Raw genomic sequence first — 22,630 nt, 5'->3', positions numbered from 1 at the left:
ATATATATATATATATATATATATATATATATATATATATATAGATATATACATACATATATATATATATATATATATGGGGTTTGCTAATTTACGTAAAGTGGTTTTTTAGCTGGTACATTTTAGCAAAGTGTACCAAGTTTTAGATTACAAAAATGCCTCTATTAAAAAAAAACAACAACTTTAAATCCAAGGGTATTGTAATAATTTTAAAATTTAATTTAAAATAAAAAAATAAAAGATAGTTATTAAAAATCCTAATTGGTCCTCGTGTACAAGAGAAGTTATTAGCTTTTATTATATATTTTTTAAAAGGTAATTGTTTTTTAAAATAAAAAATAAAATAAAAGGTAGTTATTTTTTTAACCCACGGGTTTTATAAACCCAGACAGTTCTATGAACCCAGACGGGGTCTATAAACCCAGACGTATTCTATAAATCCAGACGGGTTATATAAATCTAGACGGGTTCTATAAACCCAGATGGTTCTATAAACCAAGACCGGTTCTATAAACCTAGACAGGTTCTATAAACACAGACGGGTTCTATAAACCCTAAACCCTAAACCATTATATTTTTTTAAAGGTAGTTGTTTTTTAAAATAAAAAATAAAATAAAAGCTAATAACTTCTCTCGTACACGTGGACCAATCAGGATTTTTAATAACTACCTTTTATTTTTTTATTTAAAATTAAATTTTAAAATTATTAAAATACCCTTAGATTTAAAGTTGGTTTTCTTTTTTAACAGGGACATTTTTGTAACCTAAAATTTGGTACACTTTGCTAAAATTTACCAACTAAAAAACTCCCTTCCGTAAATTAGCAAACCCCTATATATATATATATATATATATATATATATATATATATATATATATATATATATATATATATATATTGAACCATTGTTTTTAAAAATCTTTTGGTTTGGAAACTACTTTTATATTAACTAATCATCTCCATTCCTATTTCTTTTTATCAAAAAAGTGAAGTTTTACATAAATTTGTAAGAGATTAAGGTCAAATTCGGTATTTTCTCTCAACACTAATGAAGTTAATTAATTTGTTGGTTTAACCATTATATAGTCTTTTATAAGCTCACACATAAATATTTACAATAACTTTCCTAGTTTCAATTTTTTTATTGTGTTTAATACTATTTGATGTTTGTTTGTCATACTTCATTTCACCTCTCTTTCCTCATCCCCCAAGGTCACACCACTCACTTTCCTGCACCAATAACAACAATCTCTCACTTCCCCTCTAAAATCTAATCCGGGTTTCATTCTTCAGAGGAAAAAGTTTTGGACTTTGCTTAATTCGACTTGTTCTGTTATCATGGGCAAGGTTGCAATGGGAGCTGTCGTTGTCTGTGCCACCACCATTTGCATCACGACGGTGCTAGTGGTGTGCCCTCACATCATTACTTCCCACAAGTGGAATCGCACCATGGCTATAGGAATCCATTTTGTTTTTGATTTCCTTAATTTTTCTTAGTAAATTTTATTTGTGTCCTGAACATTCTCCGGCTTGTCTCTCCCCCATGGCAAAGAATCTGCCTTTGTCATCTTCGACGTGTCAGAGGGCATGACCATGTTTGACCCAACAATTTGTATCAGACGTGGTGTTGTGCACACTTCCGTGGCGTGTTCATATCCACACACACATCCAACAAGGAAACACCATTTTTGTGGTGTGTCAAATCTTCGTAGGTTAAATCCAATGATCAACTTGTAGGCGTGTTAAAAAAATGTTTAGAGGGACCTCAAGTTGAATTTATTTGTTCCCAACATAATACATACAATTTGTATGTTTTAGCTTAAAGGGGTGTTAGAATTAGGATATGTATTAAATATCGGTAGTCGTTAGAATGGATATTTAATGTAGGTAGCTAGAAGATGTATTGGAAAACTATATGTTATACTTATGAGTTGTCAGCATTAGTTACATAAATATTTCTGATTTCTTCTACAAATAACAAGGCTTGGCTGAGAGATAATCAATCTCTTAAACTTTTTTTCTGACATTTTCAATCAAATTCATGCTTAATTATACATTGTAGTCAAGTCTACTATTCATTTATCACTGAAACAAGTATTTCATGCGAGATGTTCAGAAGTTTGGGAACATGGCAAACTGATATTCACCAATGATACCCCTTCCACCAATCCACCAAGACAGTGTCAATTAAAAAATGAGATTATCTCTTTATCTGTAGGCCTGATCCCAAGGTACTGTCTTTGGTTTCTCTCAACTTCCTTGTGTCAATGGTACGTTTGGAGCCAACATGGAAAGTGAGACCTTTGTAGAGGCCGTAAAGGTGAAAAAGACAACTGGAGGAATATTCTACCATAATATCTGTGTCATGAAACTATTTGGTTTGTACATAAATAGCCAGTTTGACTATGATGCAGGGTTTCCTGTATGGTCCCCTTTTATCTAATACCCTTATGTATCTCTTATAGTCCTTCATAATACATATAGGAATAATTCTTCCTGTTTTTTTTTTTGTTTTTTTTTTTATTTCCCACTAGAAGTCCCTAGAATCACAATACTTTAGCATAGACGACAAACATAAGTTCAAAATTTAAACACAATTCCATATTTTGCTTTTGCAACATGATAGAAAAGTCTTATCCAACAAGCATATCCTAATTTAAAATAATAAAACTCGATGCATTTATAGCATCCATAGATATGGCAATAAGCATATCATATAACATACACAAGATATATGATAGACTGCATATAACTAATGTATTTCAAACCTGACGGCCTTTATCATCCATTGGAATACACTCAACTGCTATCAATTTATCAACATCATCAGCTGTAACTACATACTCTGGATTTGTGGCTCCTGATTCAAGAAAAACATAGATGAAAATCAGTTATCATGTTTATGTTAAACTTGTATTAGAATAATGCACTAAGCAAACAGGCATAAAATTCCAAAAATAAATGGCCAGAGGTATGAGTCCAATCCACCTTCAATGTAGTGTCTAGTGCCATCCTCAAGATGCCGAACCCACTGGTTTGAAGCCAAGAATGATGGCAATATCAGTAAATAATTATGGACGATATGCTAAGTTCAGTATTAATGGAAAGAATATTCACCTGAAACATACAAAGTGAAGTTCCACGGACTGGATATCCACATCCAAGAAGCTTTTCTCCCGGAATAGCATCACCAGAAATTTGAAAATTCTCAATGCCAGGGCCATCTAGGAATATCAGTCGTCAGTATAAAAAGATATATATGTATGTATTATATTAAAATAAATAAAAATAACAAGAGTTACCCTCGGAAACAGAGGAAGCCGTCTCATCTAGTTCAGGTTGAGGTTGATACATGTTTGAATTAACAAAATTTCTTTCCATGTTTTTGTCCTGCACTCCAACTTTATCAATTGAACCATGCGGGAATACCTCCCTGAACAAATCCAACCATAGGATCATACAGTATGACCAACATGAACATGTAAAGTCACATGACTTCTCTAAATAGCTGTCCCCTTTAAAAAAACTTCTGATCATGAACATTCAAGTTAGATCAAATAGTCAAGTTGGTTCCTCTTTTCTATTGTGTGTGTAAATGTGTCTGCCAAAGTTGAAAGTACAGATAGACAAATGGTAAAATAGAAGTAAATATTTCCCATCATTTTAGGTCAAAAACCCACCAGTCGAAATTTCTTGACCATTTTTCATTAATCTTCTCAGACTGCTGATGAAACTAAAAGACTACGAGATGGCCATGAGTGTTTGCAGATGCGTAACTAAAGCTCAAGATGTCATGCTACGTATTGCTCCTAACGAATGACAGTTAAGGTATATTCACTAGTAAACAACACAAGTGGACAAACAATACGAACCTATCGGCCTTAGAAATCTGCTGATAGTTGAATGTTTTGATAGACCAGTTTACGTCAGCATTAAGTGCTGGGTGCATATATCCTGCCATATTGCTTGTTGACTGATGATTTTGTTCATTACTGATAAGATTTTGTTGGGAGAAGTTGTGCTGAAACTGAATTTAAGTTAAATTATAATTAATGAGGACAAAAAGAAAAGTATACTATGACAAACACAAAAAATATAAGGACAAAGCATGAAAGAAGATTACATGCCAATAGTACCATGAAATCATTATGATTGTGACTTGTCAAATTTCCAGAACCTGGACTTTCAACAACATGATTACCGTTATCAGCACGTGTTTCTAGCACAGAGCTTAACTCTCCAATTCTATCCTGTCCAAAAAGAGTAGCCACGAATCTTTTAAATAATCAATCAACCATTGACTGCAAAATTGACAAAATCAAATAGAGACTTCACTTAAAACCAAAGCATGAACCAAAAAGAGCTATAATGATAAATCAATAATGTGAATGAGAGTATGGGCACCAAGAAATCATTAATCACCCATATAATGGAAACAAATATTAAAATGAATAACTTTGTGGAAGAATAAATGAGAATGCAGTAAAAGCACGCATTCATGTAAAGAAACCTCTAGATATGAAGACTGCCTAAAATTTATGAAGCAAGGAACATGTAATCAACAATGTGAAGAATATTTTATGTATAGCATCAATTTCCTCACTATGAACACATGATATTATAATTTTCAGTAGAGATTTTTAACACCGCTTGTTTCACAAGGATTTAACCAAGATAGTGACACAAATTATAATGCTGAAGACCAGTAGTGAATCATCAAAAGTTCAGAAACTTACATGTGAACTTCGAATCCTCCATTGTAATTGATCATGTAAATGCTGGACAAGGACCAACAAAAAAATTTAGAATATCTAAAAGAATTGAAAAGCGAGCGATAATGTGTAATATACAAGGGTAATTTGTTATCTTAGGTATAATTTTGTTTTCGTATGTTTAGGAATTATGTCTTGTCACTAAGCATATGTTACCATGCTTAGGAATTTATCATGGTCTTGTTTAGACTATCTTCTCAATAAACACTCCAAAGAAAATGAAAAGGCAAAAATTAATTAAGCTTCTCCCATAAGTTAAAATTGGCATGTGTACAAGTTAAATGAGAGAACTTACATAAAATTTGGAATGTATAAATTGAGTTTAGCTTAAGTAATTTATATTGGCTTTTTCTTGTCCTCCAAAAAGTGGTTACCGAAAGTTTATCTAAAGAAGGGTATCAAGATAACCATTCCTTTATTTAGGTCATTAAATAGCATCTCACCCAATTTTGTTATGTTTCTCTTCTCTGTAAAAGGAGAAGATAGGATGAACACAGTTATAGAGAATTCTAAATACTAAAAATAGCCTTTAATAAATATAAGTAAAGTGAAAAAAGTAGAGCTTCCTCACAAGCTACTTCTAAGGAAGAGAAGCAAAGGATGAGCCAAACATAATTAAGATTTCAACTCTTGTATTAATAAAGTGTGAAGCAATAAGTGTTACAGATATAGAATAATGGAAAATATCGAGGACCATGAAAAAGTGTTAAGCAATCAGTGTTATTGAGATATCGAGTAATGGACAATTTAGGCAACCCCAAAAATCCTATATAAAATTATAATGAAAACTATAACAGCATCTGGCAAAAGCATTGCAGACAAATAATACATTATATATATATATATATATATATATATATATATATATAGATACTTTAGAAAAAATACAAAAAAATAAGTGTTGTTAGATACATTATTTTTACCTTATCTTTATCTTTTATCTTTACTTAGTTTGTTATTATTTTTTATTTCTAGTTTGGGCTTAGTCTATATTTCTCCTATTATAAATAGAGAATCTTATGTGTATATTCAACACAAGGGAGACTAACCTCATACATAGTTTTCACTATATTTAACATGGTATCTAGAGTCAGGTTTTTTTGAGGAAAAATTTTTTGTTGCCTCTAGCACTACATTCGTCGTTGCTAGCAGTGAGGCCGTTGTCTACCTCTGTTGTCTACCGCTATCACTATCGGAGTTCTAGTTTTGATCAACAATCACACGATTTTGATCGTCTCGGCTAGGCGACCACCGTGCCATCAACGACACCTTCATCGGAGCTCCTACGAACTCTCAACGTCTTTTAAAGTTGTGGATCTGATCCCTTTTCCATCGTGCGTGGTGGCACGTCTCGTCTCCTTAGGCAACATTTAGAGTATCGAGATCGCTCTTTTTCCTCTTTCAGGTTTGTCGTGCGTTATTGTACGTTGCATCTCCTCTTATGTAGTTATTCAAGCATCGAAGTTGCTCTTTTTCCTTTGTGAAGTGCCTTGATTGGAGAATCTTGGATTATTAAGGTTTCTCTCTCCTGTTCATCCATGGCTTCTTCCGTGTTGTTTCTTCTATCCTCCTTTTTGTCACCATTGCGTTTGACTCGTCCATACATGTTTTTTCTCCCGTGGCAAATATGGCTTTTGTTTTATTTATAGCCATGATGGCTCTTCAACAATGATCTCTTTATCCACTGGATGTCAACAATGCATTCCTCAACGATGATTTGCACGAAGAGGTTTACATAAAGCAACCTCCTAGATTTGTTGCTCAGGGGGAATCTTCTAGGTTGGTATTTCGTCTTCTATGTTGTCTTCACAAATCATTAACAATTTGATGTCACTCGAGTGCAGAAGAAAATATTTTCACTAAGTCTTTATGAATTATGTTGGTACATATGATTTGTATGCACAAGCTTGAAGGAGAGTGTTAGATATATTATTTTTATCTTATCTTTATCTTTTATCTTTAGTTAGTTTGTTATTATTTCTTATTTGTATTGAGTTTTGCCCATATTTCTTCTATTATAAATAGAAGACCCTATGTGTATATTCAATACAAGGAAGACTAATCTCATACATAGTTTTCGCTATATTTAACAAGTGTAAAGCAAGAATAATGAAAGAGACAATCATAACTAATAATAATATTATTTTTAGAAATTCAAATAACAACTACATCAAATCAAAACACCACAAATTTCAAGTTCAAAGCTTACAATAACAAAACATAAAATAAATATCTTAGATTTCTAATTATCTAGCTCTTCCTCGATCCCAACATAATTATCTTCAATGTTATCCAAGCATATCCCTCCTCCTCTTCCCCTTTAGAGAAAGCTTGGCTAAAGTGAAATAATTCTTCAATATTTTTTTACTCAAAGTTAGAACTATCAAACTCCAATTCATCATCAACCCACAACTTGAATCATCTCTTTGCCCTTGCTTTGTATTCAGGCCAAACTTACACCTCCTTTATTGGAAGCTTGAGAACATCCAATACCAATACCATTACTTGATGGTTGCTTTCTTTTATTGTTTGTTTTTCTCCTTGTATAAATTATTGGCTCACACCTAAAGCTTCAAAAACAATTGCCCAATTAAGATAGGCATTAACTCATTCCTCCAATCTTCATCATCATTATTATCCTCTTACTCCATCTTCGTCATCACATAGGGAGATGAGAATTGGTTTACAGGAGTATGGTTACTCTTACGTTAATGTTAGGGTTTGGGTTGGGTTTTGAATGGTTAGGGTTTGGGCTGCATTATTGAGTCCTATAACCCATTCCAAAAAAATTTACGATTTTGCCTCGGGTAAGGTTAGGTTTGGTTAAACAGGCCCGAGGCTTGTTCTTCTACCAAGGAGTGTGATTTCCACTACTGCCATTTTGGGGCAGCCAATGCAGCAGCCATGGACCTCCCTGCAAAAACTGTTTCACCACTAGCTTGCTAGGAAGTCAACAACAAACTAGACATTGAGTTCTACCATGGAGCTTGATAGGATATGTAATGTGTATGTTAGGAGGAAACATACTAGGAAGTAGTTGTTAGTTAGGTTGTTAGGATGAGTGAGACATTAGAAGTGGACGCACGATTTCTTCTACTGGAAATATTGGATTGTTGTCTATGGTTTGAGTATTCCGATTTAGAGGTTTTAACATCATAGGATGAAAAGTTGTTTTGACAACTGACCTTGAAGAGCTCATTAACTCTGAAGACAAAGAAGGGATAAGTGAGATAAGGAAAATATTTTCAGAAATCTTCTTTCTAGACCTGGATTCCATTTAACATATGGAGATAAACCTTCTCAACCGCAAGTTAATTTGAGGAAGAAACTTTTGATGGATGTTGGTGCAATTGCAGGGTTTCTTACTGGTCTTTAGGTCTATCATGACAATCCTGTAAAAGTGAAGTGCCTGCTTCTACCTAACATGCTATTTGGTAGATGTGATGGAAAGAAGGCCACCAAAGTTGATGAATCTTCCCCAAGTTTGATGACTCTGCTAATGGGAGATCAAGTCTTGCAGCAAGTGTTAATCCAATGGAAAAAAGAAGGCCTTAAGGCAACCACGTGGGAAGTTGTTGCAATAATTAAGGACCAGTATCTAGACTTCAATCTTGAGGACAAGGTTGTTTCTATAGGAGCGCGTAATGATAGAATATGTAATGTGTATGTTAGGAGGAAATATATTAAAAAGTAGTTGTTGGTCGGGTTGTTAGGATGATTGAGACTTTCTATATATAGTTGGGAGGTCTTTGTATGCTGGGGACATTTTCTTGGATGTTTGGATAATTGTTGACAGGGTCATTGACACCATGTGTGAAGGGAACATTGTCCCTTGGATGCATTCATGTTGTACTTGTTTCCTAGAATCAATAATATCAGGTCTATTCAGTGAGTTTAGGTGTTTGCATTCATTTTCCTAGTTTCCTCTATCTAAAACCTAACACGAACTGTTCCAACTCAGGTAATTGCTTCTCCTCAACGTCCTTTGCTTCAATACTACATACAAGTTCAAACTCCAATTATGACTCACTCTATTAATCCTCAAGCATTATCTCTAATTCCAACCGCCCTTCCGCCCACGCCTCCTGCACCTAAACTTCCTATTGTGATATGAAAAGGTATTTGTTCCTCTCATAATCCCAACTCTCTCTATGCTTTTACCATTACTTATCATTGTTTGTCTCCATCCTATTTCTCATTTGTTTCTTCTTTGGATTCTTTGTCTATTCCTAAGACTACATATGAAGTCATGGCTGATCCCAGCTGGCGTCGGGCAATGGTAGAGGAGATGGCAGTCTTACATTCCAATGGCACTTGGGACCTTGTTCCTTTACTTCCTGACAAGCAAACGATTGGTTGTTGTTGGGTTTATATAGTGAAAATTGGACCTAATGGTCATATTGATCGGTTAAAAGCTCGCTTGGTTGCCAAATGACATACATAGATTTATTGTCTCAATTATGGTGACACCTTTTCCCCATGGCCAAAATAACTTTTTTTCATCTGTTTCTAACTATGGTTGTTATTCATCATTGGCTTCTTCATCAGCTAGATATTAAAAATGCATTCTTACATGGTGAATTGCAAGAAGTTTATGTGGATCAACCCCCTAGTTTTCTTGCTCCTTGGGATTCTCGTCTTGTTTGTAAGCTTCAACGATCTCTTTATGGCTTGAAGCAATCTCTTCAAGCTTGGTTTGGTCGTTTCAATTCTGTCTTGATACAGTTTGGCATGACCTGAATTGAGGTTGATCATTCTATCTTCTCTTTTCATTCTTCTTATGGCAAGTGCATTTACCTTACTGTTTATGTTGATGACATTGTCATCACGGGTGACGATGAGACTAGGATTCGACAACTCAAACAGTACCTTTCATAGCAATTTCATATTAAAGATCTAAGCCCTCAAAATATTTCCTAGACATTGAAGTTGCTCAATCTGCTTATGGAATTGTCATTAATCAACATAAGTATGCCCTGGACATTCTTACTGAAACTGTTATGCTTGACTATTGTCCTTGTGATACTCCTTTGTATCCCAATATCAAGCTTCTTCCAGGTTAGGGGGAGCCATTGAAAGACTTGGAAAGATATCGTTGCCTACCTCAACTATCTCACTATCACCAGACCCGACTTAACTTTTTTTATTAGTGTGGTAAGCCAATTTTTAAATGCTCCTTGTGATAGTCATTGGGAAGCTGTGACACGTATCCTCCAATACATAAAAGATGCTCCAGGACGAGGATTATTGTATGAAGACAAAGGCAATACTAAGATCACTTATTACTCTGAAGTGGATTGAAGCAGTGAATACAGCACGATGGTTGTCGAAGTGGTCATTGGAGGAAAAGGATGCTCGGTGATAGAGAAAGGGCACACAATGGCTGCAGATATTGTAATGCTTAATTCCCTAGATATTTGTAATAACTAATTACATTCTAACAAAAACTAAATTGCGGAATCTACCTATTATAAAATCAAGTATTGTACCAGCATATAAAATTCTGAAACAAACAGCTACACACTGCACCAAATACATATCAACAATCCAAAAAATGAATGCTTTACTCTCTCATGATCATTCAACCTTCTTAATCCATGTCCAAGAATTTTTGTCAGCTCAAACAAAAATTGGCATTCAGAGGTCACTTAAAAATTCATGAAACAAGTGACATGACATGGCAAAGATCAATGAATTATAATGTTACATGACCACATATTCCATACCTTTACACAGCTAGATATTGAAGAGGCATTCATAACACGAGGCCAAAGACTATATTCAGCAAGCAACCCCAGCATAGATGACATGAAGATATATCTTTCATCATCTATAGCCTATAAGAATCATGTACATCAACAATAGTAATCAGAAATTCAGGAATAAAGAAAGTTATATGTGTGCATATCAAACCCATAAAGTATTTGATCAATTGCAAAATAAGCATATAACTAGAGCTTGATTTGGTATACTTGAGGAAATAATCTCTATTAATATATGACTTCAACCACATATCTTGAGAAAATATCTTTTTTATAATGAATTAATCATTTCCTTTGTTATTTTAGATCTTTTAATAACAGATTTAGTTCAATTAAGTGAAGACTCAATGAAAGATTCCAAGAAAGTTTCCAGAATAAATCCTTATTGTTTCAGATATGCCAATAATGTAGGGAACTTGAACTACAAATGAGAACAAGGTGTTGCAATTAAAGGAAAATCTTCCATAGTACAGAAAATATCTATAGAATCTTCCTAATTAGAGAAAATATTTGTAGGATCTTCTAGTTTATTTTTTAGTATAATGTGTCCTTATTTTCCTTGTTTAGAAGATTAGATTGCTACAAATAAAGATAAGGAGAATGTAATAGACAAGAATGAAAACAATAAAATTCATTCTCTTTTTCAAGATGGTATTAGAGCTCCGATCTTGGGAGCTCCATTTTCGCGGCAACAGTAGCCACCATCACCACTGTCTGGCCATTATGGGTATCGTTGTAGCCAATTGAGGTCGTTGATAGGGTAAAAAGGTGCGACCAACTCCGGTGTACACAACGCTAGAAATTGCTCAAAAAAGACGCCGCCACACGCCATGTTGTAATAAGAGGAAATATTTATACAATCCTCTTAGAGAAAATATCTATAGATCTTCCTAATTAGAGAAAATAGGTGTACGATCTTCTAGATTATTTTTTAGTACATTGTTTCCTTATTTCCCTTTTTTAGAAGATTAGATTGCTACAAATAGAGGCAAGGAGAATGTAATTGTCATGAATGAAAATAATAAAATCATTCTCTTTTGCAAATGAGAATCAAATCTCCCGATCTTCGGATATACGTTTCCGCTGCAACAATAGCCACCGTTGCCTCTATTCAACCACCGCAGATGTTGCCGTAGCCGATTGGAGTCATTGATAGGGCAGAAAGGTGCACCCAACTCCGACGATCACAACACCGAAAATCACTTCGAGAAAGCTGCCACACGCTGCCACCATCACCGGCGCGTGTAGCCCACACACCTAGTTCCAGCAAACCCACTCGTCGCCGCCATCACAGAAAGGGTCGTTGGAGCCTCCTCAGTCCGTTGCGCAAGTCAATGATGTCCTGTTTGGTAAAGATCTGAGTAAATCTAAGTTTCAAGTTCTTCTCCTTCAACTCATATGGTAAAAGAAATAAAGAACAACTTATTATAGTTGCGAATGGTCATGGTATACCTATATGCGACTCGGGGAATATAATTTTGGACTCATCTAATGTATTGAAGGATGTTTTACACGTTCCTCAATTAGCTAATAGTCTTTTCTTTGTGCAAAAACTCAAAAGATTTAAATTGTTCATTAACATTTTTTCCAACTTATTGTGGTTTTTAGGGGCTTGTCACGGGAAAGGCGATTTTAACTGCTAAGGAGCAAAGTGGGTTGTATCTTTTGGAGCCTGATGACCAAAGCAACAAAAAAATCATGAGTCAACAAGCAACATCTGAGACGTGGGCGAATTTCCAAATATGGTTACATCATCAAAGGCTTGGACATCCTTCATTTAACCTTATCAAGTCCTTATTTTCTCAATTGTTTACTAAGGAGTCTGTTGAGTCTTTTAATTGTGAAAATTGTCAGTTGTCAAAACACCATCCTGCATCTTATCCTATTAGTGATAAAAAGAGTACTTTTCCATTCAATTTAATTCACTCTGATGTTTGGGGTCCTGTCATAGAATCTATTTTCAGACATACCTTATAAAAAATAAATCAGAAGATTTTCAAATTTATGTTAATTTTTTCCGTCTTGTCCAAAATCAATTTGGAAAAAATATCAAATGAATCAGATCTGGTAATAGTACTGAAATGTGAATCATGAATTTCTCAATTTTGTCTCATAATGGTATTGTTCATGAACTAACATGTGTATACACCCCTCAACAAAATGAGGTTGCAGAAAGAAAGGATCGTCATCTTCTTGAAGTAACTAGAGCTCCTCTTTTTCAAATGTCTGTTCCAAAAAATTACTGGGAAGAAGCTGTGTTAACTGTCACATATCTCATCAACAGGTTACCCACTCGTGTCTTAAAGGGCATTAGTCCTATAGAATCTCTATTGTCTTTTGTTCCTTCCTCTCCCCTAATAACGAGTCTACTTAGTCGAGTCTTTGGATTTGTTGTTTTGTTCACTCTAATCATCCCAACCGTAGTAAACTAGATCCCAAAGCTCTTAAATGCGTCTTTATTGGGTATTCTTCTAATAAAAAAGGATAGAAATGTTATCATCCTCAAAGTTTTCGCGTCTTTATCACCATAGATGTCACCTTTCATAAAACACAACCCTTTTATGTAAATCGACCACTTTAGGGGGAGAAAGCACCTGAAGTGGATGAACTCTCCTTGTCATTACCATACTGTCTTTGCAGGATGCCCAAGATCTAAGCAATGAAGCTACCATAGTCCATAGTGAGGAAGAAGAGGAAGACAAACTTTTTGGCAAAAACTATGAAAGAAGAAAACAACCTACTTTGACTCTAGAGCAAAAAAAATTTTCTAATCCGAAGGTGAGGAACCTGAAGATATTAGTAGGGAGGTAAGTATTACTAAAGATTTACCCATTGCATTGAAAAAGGAAAAAAGATCATGTGCTCAATATCCTATTTCTCAGTATGTTTGCACTAATAATCTCTCTGATAAGCACAAGCCATTGATGCCATAGAAATTCCTATCTCAATCCAGGAGGCCATGAAACTTGAATATTGGAATCAAGCCATGAAAGAAGATATGAATGCATTAGAAAGAAATTCAACTTCAGAGATAGTTGATTAGCCAAGGGACAAGAAGGCAGTAGGGTGTAGATAGATATTCATAGTGAAACATAAGGCAGATGGGACAATAGAAAGATATAAAGTTAAATTGGTGGCAAAACGATATACCTAAACCTATGGGATTGACTATGAGGAGACATTTGCCCTAGTGGCAAAGATGAATACCGATCGAGTTGCTTTGTCTGCTCATTTTGGATGGGACTTACACTAGTTGGATGTGAAAAATGTCTTTCTTCATGGAAATCTAGAAGAGGAAGTGTACATGGAGATTCCCCCAGGTTTTGAAGTGAAAAATGAAAGAAACAAGGTATGTCTCCTAAAGAAAGCATTGTATGGTCTTATGCAATCCCCTAGAGCATGGTTTGGAAAATTTACAAAAGCAATGGTTTCCTTGGAATTCAAACAAAGAGAAGAAGATCATACTCTATTCATAAAGCACTCTTCTATCGGTAAACTCACTTTATTGCTTGTCTATGTGGATGATATGATTATTGCAAGAGATGATGAAACAAAACAATTGGCGTTAAAAGAAAAATTGACAGCCCAATTTGAAATGAAAGACCTGGGAAAACTCAGATATTTTCTTGGAATAGGTTGCTTACTCCAAGAACGGAATTTTCATCCACCAAAGGAAATATTTACTTGATCTCCTCAAAGAAACAAGAAAGCTATGATGTAGAACATCAACCGTCCCTATAGAACAGAATCACAGAATTGGAAGTGAGGAAAGTACTCCTGTAGATAAGACCCAATGTCAAAGATTAGTAGGAAAATTGATTTATTTATCACACACAAAACCAGACATTGCTTATGCAGTTAGTGTAGTGAGCCAATTTATACATGACCCAAGAGAAACATATGCAAGCAGTTGACAAAATTCTCCAATACTTGAAGTCAAGTCCAGGAAATGGGCTATTATTCAAAAGGGAAGACACATTGACAATGAAAATATATAATAATGTTGACTATGTAGGTTCTATTATTGACAGAAAACCTACTTCTAGGTATTGCGTATTTCTTGGAGATAGTCTGGTAACATGGAAAGGCAAAAAGCAAGATAGAGTATCTCATTCTAGTGCAAAAGCTGAATTTCGAGCTTTTACTCAAGGAATGTGTGAAGGACTCTGGATGAAAATTATTTTGGATGATCTTAAAGTCAATGTGGATGACCCTGTGCAACTACACTGTGACAATAAGTCTGCCATGAGCATAGTCCATAATCCCATATAGCATGACAGGACCAAACACATTAAGATTGACAGACATTTCATCAAAGATAATCTAGACAGAGGCTTTGTGCTTACAACTCATGTTCCTACAAAATTTCATATCGCAGATATTTTTACAAAAGGGCTCCCTCCAGGTAGATTTCAAGATCTTGTAGGCTAGTTGAGAATGACTGATATTCATTTATCAACTTAAGGGAGAGTGTTGTAATTAGAGGAAAATTTTCCTAATTAGAGAAAATATCTATAGAATCTTCCTAATTAGAGAAAATATCTGTAGGATCTTCTAGTTTATTTTTCAGTATATTGTTTCCTTATTTCTCTTTTTTAGAAGATTAGATTGTTACAAAAAGAGATAAGGAGAATGTAATAGACATGAATGAAAATAATAAAATTCATTCTCTTTTTCAAGACAAGGTGATTCTGGCAGCTGTTACAAAGCTAAGAAAATGCTATGACTTTCATGTTCAGCTTCAAAGAAAATCTCATCATTTCAAGGTTGCAAATCAGCAAACAGCCACGCTATTTTCCTGTAACTAGCATTGACAGACTATACATTCAGCCATAAAAAGTACAGCATCGTCACACAACTAGTAGTTAAATGACTAACTATGCTCAAAAGAAGATGGCCCAATTATAAAAAAAAGACCCATCAAACATATATTTGGCCTTGGACTGTATACAGAAACTAAATGCCTAAAGAAATGTATGGAGGAAACTTAGTAGTAATGATAAGACAAATGTAATAGAGAATGCATTCCTTTGTAAGTTAGTAATTGGAACCATTAAAGATAAAATCCTTTAGAGGAGAACTAGAACAAAAAAGGGGAGAGTCCTCAATGAGCCATCTTAGGGATCGAGCAGGGTCCTCCACATATATCAAAATTGTTAAACTCTAGGGAAGACAGACTTGAAATAAGATAGAGGAAATACATTGTATTCAACCTACACTACTGTGCTTTTTATTATATACAGGGCTTACATAATAAGGCGAGGCACTTACCTTAAACCTTAATCCTAAAGCTGGGTATCCACAAAAGTAATAATAATAAAATAAATAACATTACATTTTAAAAGAGAGAAACATTGTGCTGAAACTGTGCTTTTGAGACAGCATGGATGTTAATTTCTATTGAGAAAAATGAACCGATACAATAAATAGAAAAGATTTAATATCCTCTAAACAAAGATATGATACGAAAAAAAATAAACAAAATTCCTAATAATACATATATAATCTAGTTATTCCTGATTATATAGGATCAACTCTTCGTTTCTATAATTATAACAACAGTAAAGGAAAGGATGATATTGGATACAACCTCTAAAAGTCAAAAAGCATCTTCAAAACTCTTGTTAAAAGAATATTTAATATTTATTAGAAGCTTATTTTATATATATATATATATATATATATATATATATATATATATATATATTACAAAAATTTTGTAGCAAACTTTCGAGGCAGTCGTTAGATTAGGCTTTCAAAAGTCTTGACACTAACCAGTTTTCTTTTTAAATTTCATTGAGTCTTTTAAAAGTGTTATCAGCAAACACTATCTCAAAAATTAAATTGAAACATATTTCTTCTTTAAAATCTTACAAAATCATTGTATTTATCACTATAGAGAAGCAAATTACAAAAAATAAACAAAATTAATAGATCACTAAAAAATATTTAGTGGTATATTCTCTTTTTGTAAAAATACTATAATGATGCATATAACTTTAGAAATATGTAGTTTCAATATTTTTTTTATTTCTCCAGGAAATTGTATAATATATTTACTAATATTTTTTAATTATAATACAGACCAATGTCAACATCTGTGTGGTTTGGCTTATAAGTGCAGCACCTGCATGAGATAGCGTGTAACACTGGGAGAGCGACAGAAGGGGATAGAGAAAAGGACATATTCAGTGTAGTGGATGAGAAACTGCTCCAGGAGTGGATTACACTCACTCTGCCACTTCAAACAGAGATGAATCGGTCTTTGCATAGTGACAGATGCCTGCTCCCCAGGTCTAGCACAATTGTGCTGTCATGATTAGCTACTGTTCCCTTTATGCATTATTCAGGCCTAACAGGCTTTCAATTTTGTGAGTATGTATCATATAAATATATAACGGTCTCTTGAGCCAAACCAATGCGCACGAGTATAATTTTTGGGGTACTTAAATGGTTAAAATAATCATTTGGACCCTATAGAGAACACTCATTTAGGTATCAGTCCCTATATGGGAAAAAAATTAAGTTTGACTCCATTGAACACATTGGCCCCTGCTGTAATTATGATTCTTTAGTTTTAAAGTTTTAGTCCCTATATGCCCTTACAGGAACTACAACATATGTTTTTTTCATATTGAAACCGAGTCCAAGATGAGTGTCACTACAGCGACCAAATGATTAGTATAACCTGATTAAATCTTTCTTGATGTAAATTGTTTTTTATATCAAATTTTCTTTCAACTTAACTTTTTCAGGCATTTTAATGAAAATTTATACTTGCACCGGCAGAAATAAAATTAGTATGCAAATTGTGAACTTAAGTTAAGCAGAAATTATTTTGGGTCCATTATAAAATGAATCCAAATAAAAATAGAAAGCCATTAATCAACATCAACATCCACAGTAGAATCAAGACACCAACTAACTTCAAGTATCTAGGTAATGGTAGCATTCCATCTCTACCAATAAAAAATAGCTATAAAAGTAGCAACAACAACAAAACAATAAAATAATGAAAAGCGGGTCAATACATACTGATATCATCACGAAACTATACTTACTTTCAAATCATGAGCAAGTTTTAAATTTTCTTCAAGATAACCTTTTCTGCGAGCCAAATCATTAGACGCAGATGAGATAGCTTCACTTTGCTTTTCATCAACTGCCTAATAAAAATGTAACATTCAAAGTTTAAGATTGATGTCATATAAGTAAGATGCTAAAATATAACTCTAATTTACAAAGACAATTACTAACCATTCTTAGTTCAGAGAATTGCCTCTCCAGTTTGCATTTCTCATTCAACAGTTGCAGTTCCTGCTGCCATTAAATTTAGTTAATTCCTCAAAAGCCGAAGATGTAGGTAGACATTACTGACACGTGTACATTTTGTACCTTCATGCAGGCGAAAGCAATTTGTTCCCGGAGGGAGAGGATCTCCTCTTCTTGCCCCCTTGCTCGTGAATAAAGTTCCTACAAACAAACTTATAATCTGATGGAATTGTATGAAGCACCTTGTATCTTTCAAAGAAAAAAAATGCATGAATGCATTGTGACGCCTTCTAGCATTTTTTTCTGCCAAAATCTCCTGTACAAAATTTACTGGTTTACTTTATTACCGTGGCTGGTGTGGCATCTTGGTCCTGGATGTGATTGTGTGCATCATTGCTTTTGAAATTTCTGTGAGTCAGTTGTGTTTCAAATTTGTGCCTACAATGGAAGCATCAAATTTATTACATCACAACTTGAACATAACAGATTGTAATTTTCAAGATAGCTCAGAAACACCACATCACCTTCCTTAAGGTGGAACCCTTTTCCTCCAAATTATTTGTAAATACACCCATTGTTAAAAGTGTATACCTTTACTCTAATAAGGTATCACTCAAGAAAGCATCACTAAGAGAATATGACATCCCAACTAGGTTGACACCTCATATCTCACCACCTGCTCTCCCAAGAATATGTATATACAAGAGAGTAAGAAACAACAATACAAAACAAATCACAGGGGGCCTTAACAAAACCTATGAATCAAGAAAATCTATACTCTAGCAGACCAAGCCTATTTCTAAAAAATCAAAAACTTACACAAGAAAGAAGGGCATCTAACCACACGATCCCAATCTTAAACTCAACCCCCAAATTAGCAAGTCTATCATCAAGACATCTATTTCCCTCCCTAAAAGTGTGAGGAACTTTCAAATTCAAAATATCACACAGAGCCACGCAACACTTCCATCTTCCTCAGATAAACCAAGGAACCATAGAAGGATTTCAACATGCTTCAACCACCAAATGTCAATCACTTTGCAACCATAAAGAATCCCATCCTCTAACCCCTGCAAGCTCAATGACTAACATGGCTCCCAAAAGCTCAGTTGCTACGATAGAAAATACTAGCACAAGCCACCAATCCAAGATTTCCACAAGTTGCACCATCAATATTACATTTAATATACCCAATATCAGGCGGCTTCCAAACAACTTCGGAGACTTTTGAGTTAAAAGTGTATTCTTTATTATTAAGAAAATGACATTGAAAATGACAACCCCAAGACCTTTAACATATCCAGGTAGGTTGTAGACATGCTTGAGGGACTGAAGATCAAAATTTTACTGATTGGACTACAGATGAGAACAATCATTCTTTTTAAAACATTATAAAATGTAGAAATAAAGTATGAAAATGAACACAACATTTGCAGAACATAATGACAATCTTAAAAAGGGTAAATGTACGACAATGATGGAATTTTTATCAAAAATTGTATTATAAGAATCAATGTATCACCTTCCTAGAATCTTAGAGCCTTGGCCAGGAACCCCATCATTTTTATGTAGTACATGTGAAGAATTTGTAACAGAAGACATAGAATGGCCTGCACAAGGTCCTCTTCAAAATAACCTGTAAGTGAGTGATAGTTGATTCAATCCATTATTAAAAATAAATTCCTTCATACGATCCCTTTATTCAGGTCCAAATCAAGGTTTCTGAATGATCGGGTTCGTACCAGGGAATGATTCAAGAGGAAACAATTACCAATGAGTTAACTTATTTAATGCGCAATGCATATCTTATTAATTCACAATACATTACTTAACACATAACTACATGATCCTTACCTTTTTTCTTAAAAAGTTCTCTCAGCAACCACAAAAAGAAGGTAGTTATTTACCACAATAAGCTATAATCCAAATACACCCCACACAATTTTCCTTTTTTAAATGTTATTTGTTAATATTTAGATTTTGTTAATTGGAATACTCAAACCCACTACCTATCCCTCCCTCCCTTTCACTTTTACCATCAAGCCAATTACAAATAATGGTATATTGTTCTAACAACAAACCTCAAAGCAGTATACAGAACAACATTTTCCCATGACAGAATATCTTTCTGTTATATTAAGTTTGCTCTTATATAGAATAAATAATTAGTTTAGGTACTATGATTAGTTTTTCAGTTACATTTATTATTTGAATCCACCTTCATCTCTTGAATTATTCGTGAAACAGACATTCTCTGTATAATAAGAACTCTGCTCATAAACTTCGTTACAAATTACAACACACCATTATGAGTACAACCATCAAATCAGCACCACAAAACAAACTCTCAAAATTAATCCATTTCATTTCACCACATTACTGACAACCCAAATTTCTCACACAATCATGAACATCATCATATCATCCTATCACAATTCCCAAAGATCGGGAACTCTGTAAACACTCGTTTTTTTTTCTGTGCACAAAAACACAATGTAAAAAATAACAAGAAAAGAAACCTACAACAACTTGAAACACAGTTGCATCAAACACAAAGCATTTAAACCAAATTAACGAACTAACACAAGCAATTGCAAAAATGAAATTAAGACGACGAAGAAGAAGAATGAAAACGCGTATGCAGAATATGGAACTCACCGACAGCAAGTGCAAAACGTCGCCAACCTCCGAGAAAAAAAAGATTGTAAGAAAATTTGAGAGATGCGAAAAGGAACTCAGAAGTTGTACATGACGGGGCAGAGAGAGAAAGAGCGAGGAAATGTGGGTTCGTGATGCAAGTCAAAGGGAATTAGAGAAAATAGAAAAAGTGAGACATTTTCAGAGAAAATAAATAAATGAATAAAAAATAAAAAGAAAGTTTGGATCAAGTTAATTTAAGATTATTTATTTATTTTAATGATATAATAATTGTAATAAGGTATTTAACTTTCACGGATGATTAAAAAAAGATGAAAAGTAATTTTAAAGATTTTTTTAAAATATTATTTAATATAAAATAAATTAATAATGTGGTTATGCTTGAAACAGGGGAAATAATTGGTTTTAAGAAAAAGAAAAATTATTGGAAAATAGAGAATCTAAACAGAAAAACATATTTCATTTATAACACTTTCTTGAACTTTATGAGAATATGTAAAAAATTAAAATTAACTTTGAACATCTTTAATTGTATTTTTTTTAATTGTATAATTAATAAGTGTTTTTTTTTCTTTTTCTAGGACTAGTTTTAAATAGCAGAATTTAACATAGGTTTCCAAATCTGCAGTTCTAAATTGCAGATGTCTTCTTATAGAAAAGAAGAAAGTAAAAATTTACGTGGAAGTTGTCCTTATAAATTTTTCTGCATCTCTTAATTTATCCATTTTAATATATTGATGCTTTTATTCATTTTAAAAATAAAATAAAAATGAAGTTTGCATGCTAAAAATAAATTTCATTTAAAAACTAAATACAAAATTAATATTCAATGTCTATTTTATTTTAACTCGATCCTTTTTATTCTTATATTGATTCACGGTCATATTTATAATTATTATTATTACTGTAAAGTAATTTTTAGTTAATAATTTGAAAAAATATTATCTAAATATTACTTTATACGTTTTTACTAAATAAAAGTAGAATGCTTGACTCTTTCTGACACATTTTTTATTGCTGGGAATTTATTGACGACCAAAAAAGGACAGATACATTAAATACGGTTTTGGATCTATGATTTTCTTTTTCTAAATTTTAATAAAATCCGACCAACATTACAAAATGTGCCTTATTACCTTTTAGCGTATTCTACAGTGAAATATGTTTCCGATACTTCTCTTAAAAAAAATCTTGTTAAAATATTGGTAAAATATTGGTATTGCATTTTTCTCTAAGGATTTAGATAGAAAAAATTATAAATATTCTCAACGAGTTAAAATAAAAAGAAAACCTAAAAAGTTATAAGTTAAAACTATACATAAATTAATTTATACAAAATTATATTAAATTTTTAAATAAAATAAACTTTAATCTATGTATAAGTTAGCTCTAATTTATATAAAGAAATATTTATTAAATATTTTAGATTAATGATTGTGAAAAAAAAATCTGATTATATATATAAATATAATATGATATATTACAAGATTAAATATATTTTTAATTTCTAAAATTTAAGGTTAAACTAAAATTTGTTTTTATCTAAAACTTTAATATATTTTGATTTCAAATTTTAAAAATAATAAATATAGTTTTTTTAAATTATGTTAATTTTGTACAGTTTGTTAAATTGTATATATCATATTGATATTTGAATTAGAACTTGTTAAAATGATTTGAATAATTAAAACATCAATTTAATTATATTAGAAGATTATATTTATCGATTTTTAAAGTTTGAAAAACATAATAAAATTTGAGATATTGACAAATTTAAATTTAATTTGGAATTAAAAAGATATTTAACTTTATTATATAATCAAATTATGTGTTTAAATAGAACATGTAAGATTTTCATTAATAAAAAAAATTATAATTAAAGAATTGTATACAAGTTTTGGACATTTGAAATAAGCTTAAAACTTAATATATTACCTATTATTATTTGAAAATCACTAAACCTTCCATATGATAAAATAACCCATATTATATGTTATTTTTATTTATGTTTTTCATATGTCAGTTGTCAAAGAAAAAATTAATTATTATTTTGTTCTCAGATATTTAAATAGAATTTATTCAATATTTTTTCTCTCTTTAATTTAATCTTCATTTTATTTAACTAGTGTAGAAAGACTTTTTTATGATAGGTTTATGAGATATA

General features: G+C 32.7%; 1 protein-coding gene across 2 annotated transcripts in view; it reads right to left on the bottom strand.

Annotated features, from left to right (window-relative positions):
* Window positions 1-20,667, bottom strand: part of LOC106774180 — a 31,589-nt gene extending 10,922 nt beyond the window's left edge. Inside the window, exons 1-14 of one of the 2 annotated variants that reach the window (XM_014661068.2) lie at window positions 20,467-20,667; window positions 19,331-19,444; window positions 18,156-18,246; window positions 17,932-18,009; window positions 17,794-17,853; window positions 17,598-17,702; window positions 10,501-10,611; window positions 4,739-4,780; window positions 4,139-4,252; window positions 3,875-4,029; window positions 3,305-3,435; window positions 3,120-3,226; window positions 2,991-3,033; window positions 2,771-2,862 (exon numbers count right to left, since the gene is read on the bottom strand). In XM_014661068.2, the coding sequence (XP_014516554.1) occupies window positions 2,771-2,862; window positions 2,991-3,033; window positions 3,120-3,226; window positions 3,305-3,435; window positions 3,875-4,029; window positions 4,139-4,252; window positions 4,739-4,780; window positions 10,501-10,611; window positions 17,598-17,702; window positions 17,794-17,853; window positions 17,932-18,009; window positions 18,156-18,246; window positions 19,331-19,410 (1,209 nt within the window). In that variant the 5' untranslated portion in view covers window positions 19,411-19,444; window positions 20,467-20,667. Of the gene's footprint in view, window positions 1-2,770; window positions 2,863-2,990; window positions 3,034-3,119; window positions 3,227-3,304; window positions 3,436-3,874; window positions 4,030-4,138; window positions 4,253-4,738; window positions 4,781-10,500; window positions 10,612-17,597; window positions 17,703-17,793; window positions 17,854-17,931; window positions 18,010-18,155; window positions 18,247-19,330; window positions 19,445-20,466 lie in introns of those variants that run through there. The other variant, XM_022786505.1, reaches the window with a different exon arrangement.
* Window positions 20,668-22,630: the final 1,963 nt, after the last annotated feature.

The sequence above is a fragment of the Vigna radiata genome, chromosome 9 (genome assembly GCF_000741045.1).
Source record: "Vigna radiata var. radiata cultivar VC1973A chromosome 9, Vradiata_ver6, whole genome shotgun sequence".
NCBI classification, from domain to species: Eukaryota; Viridiplantae; Streptophyta; class Magnoliopsida; order Fabales; family Fabaceae; genus Vigna; species Vigna radiata.
Note: the sequence above shows the minus strand (reverse complement) of the source record. Positions and strands in the feature narration are given on the sequence as shown.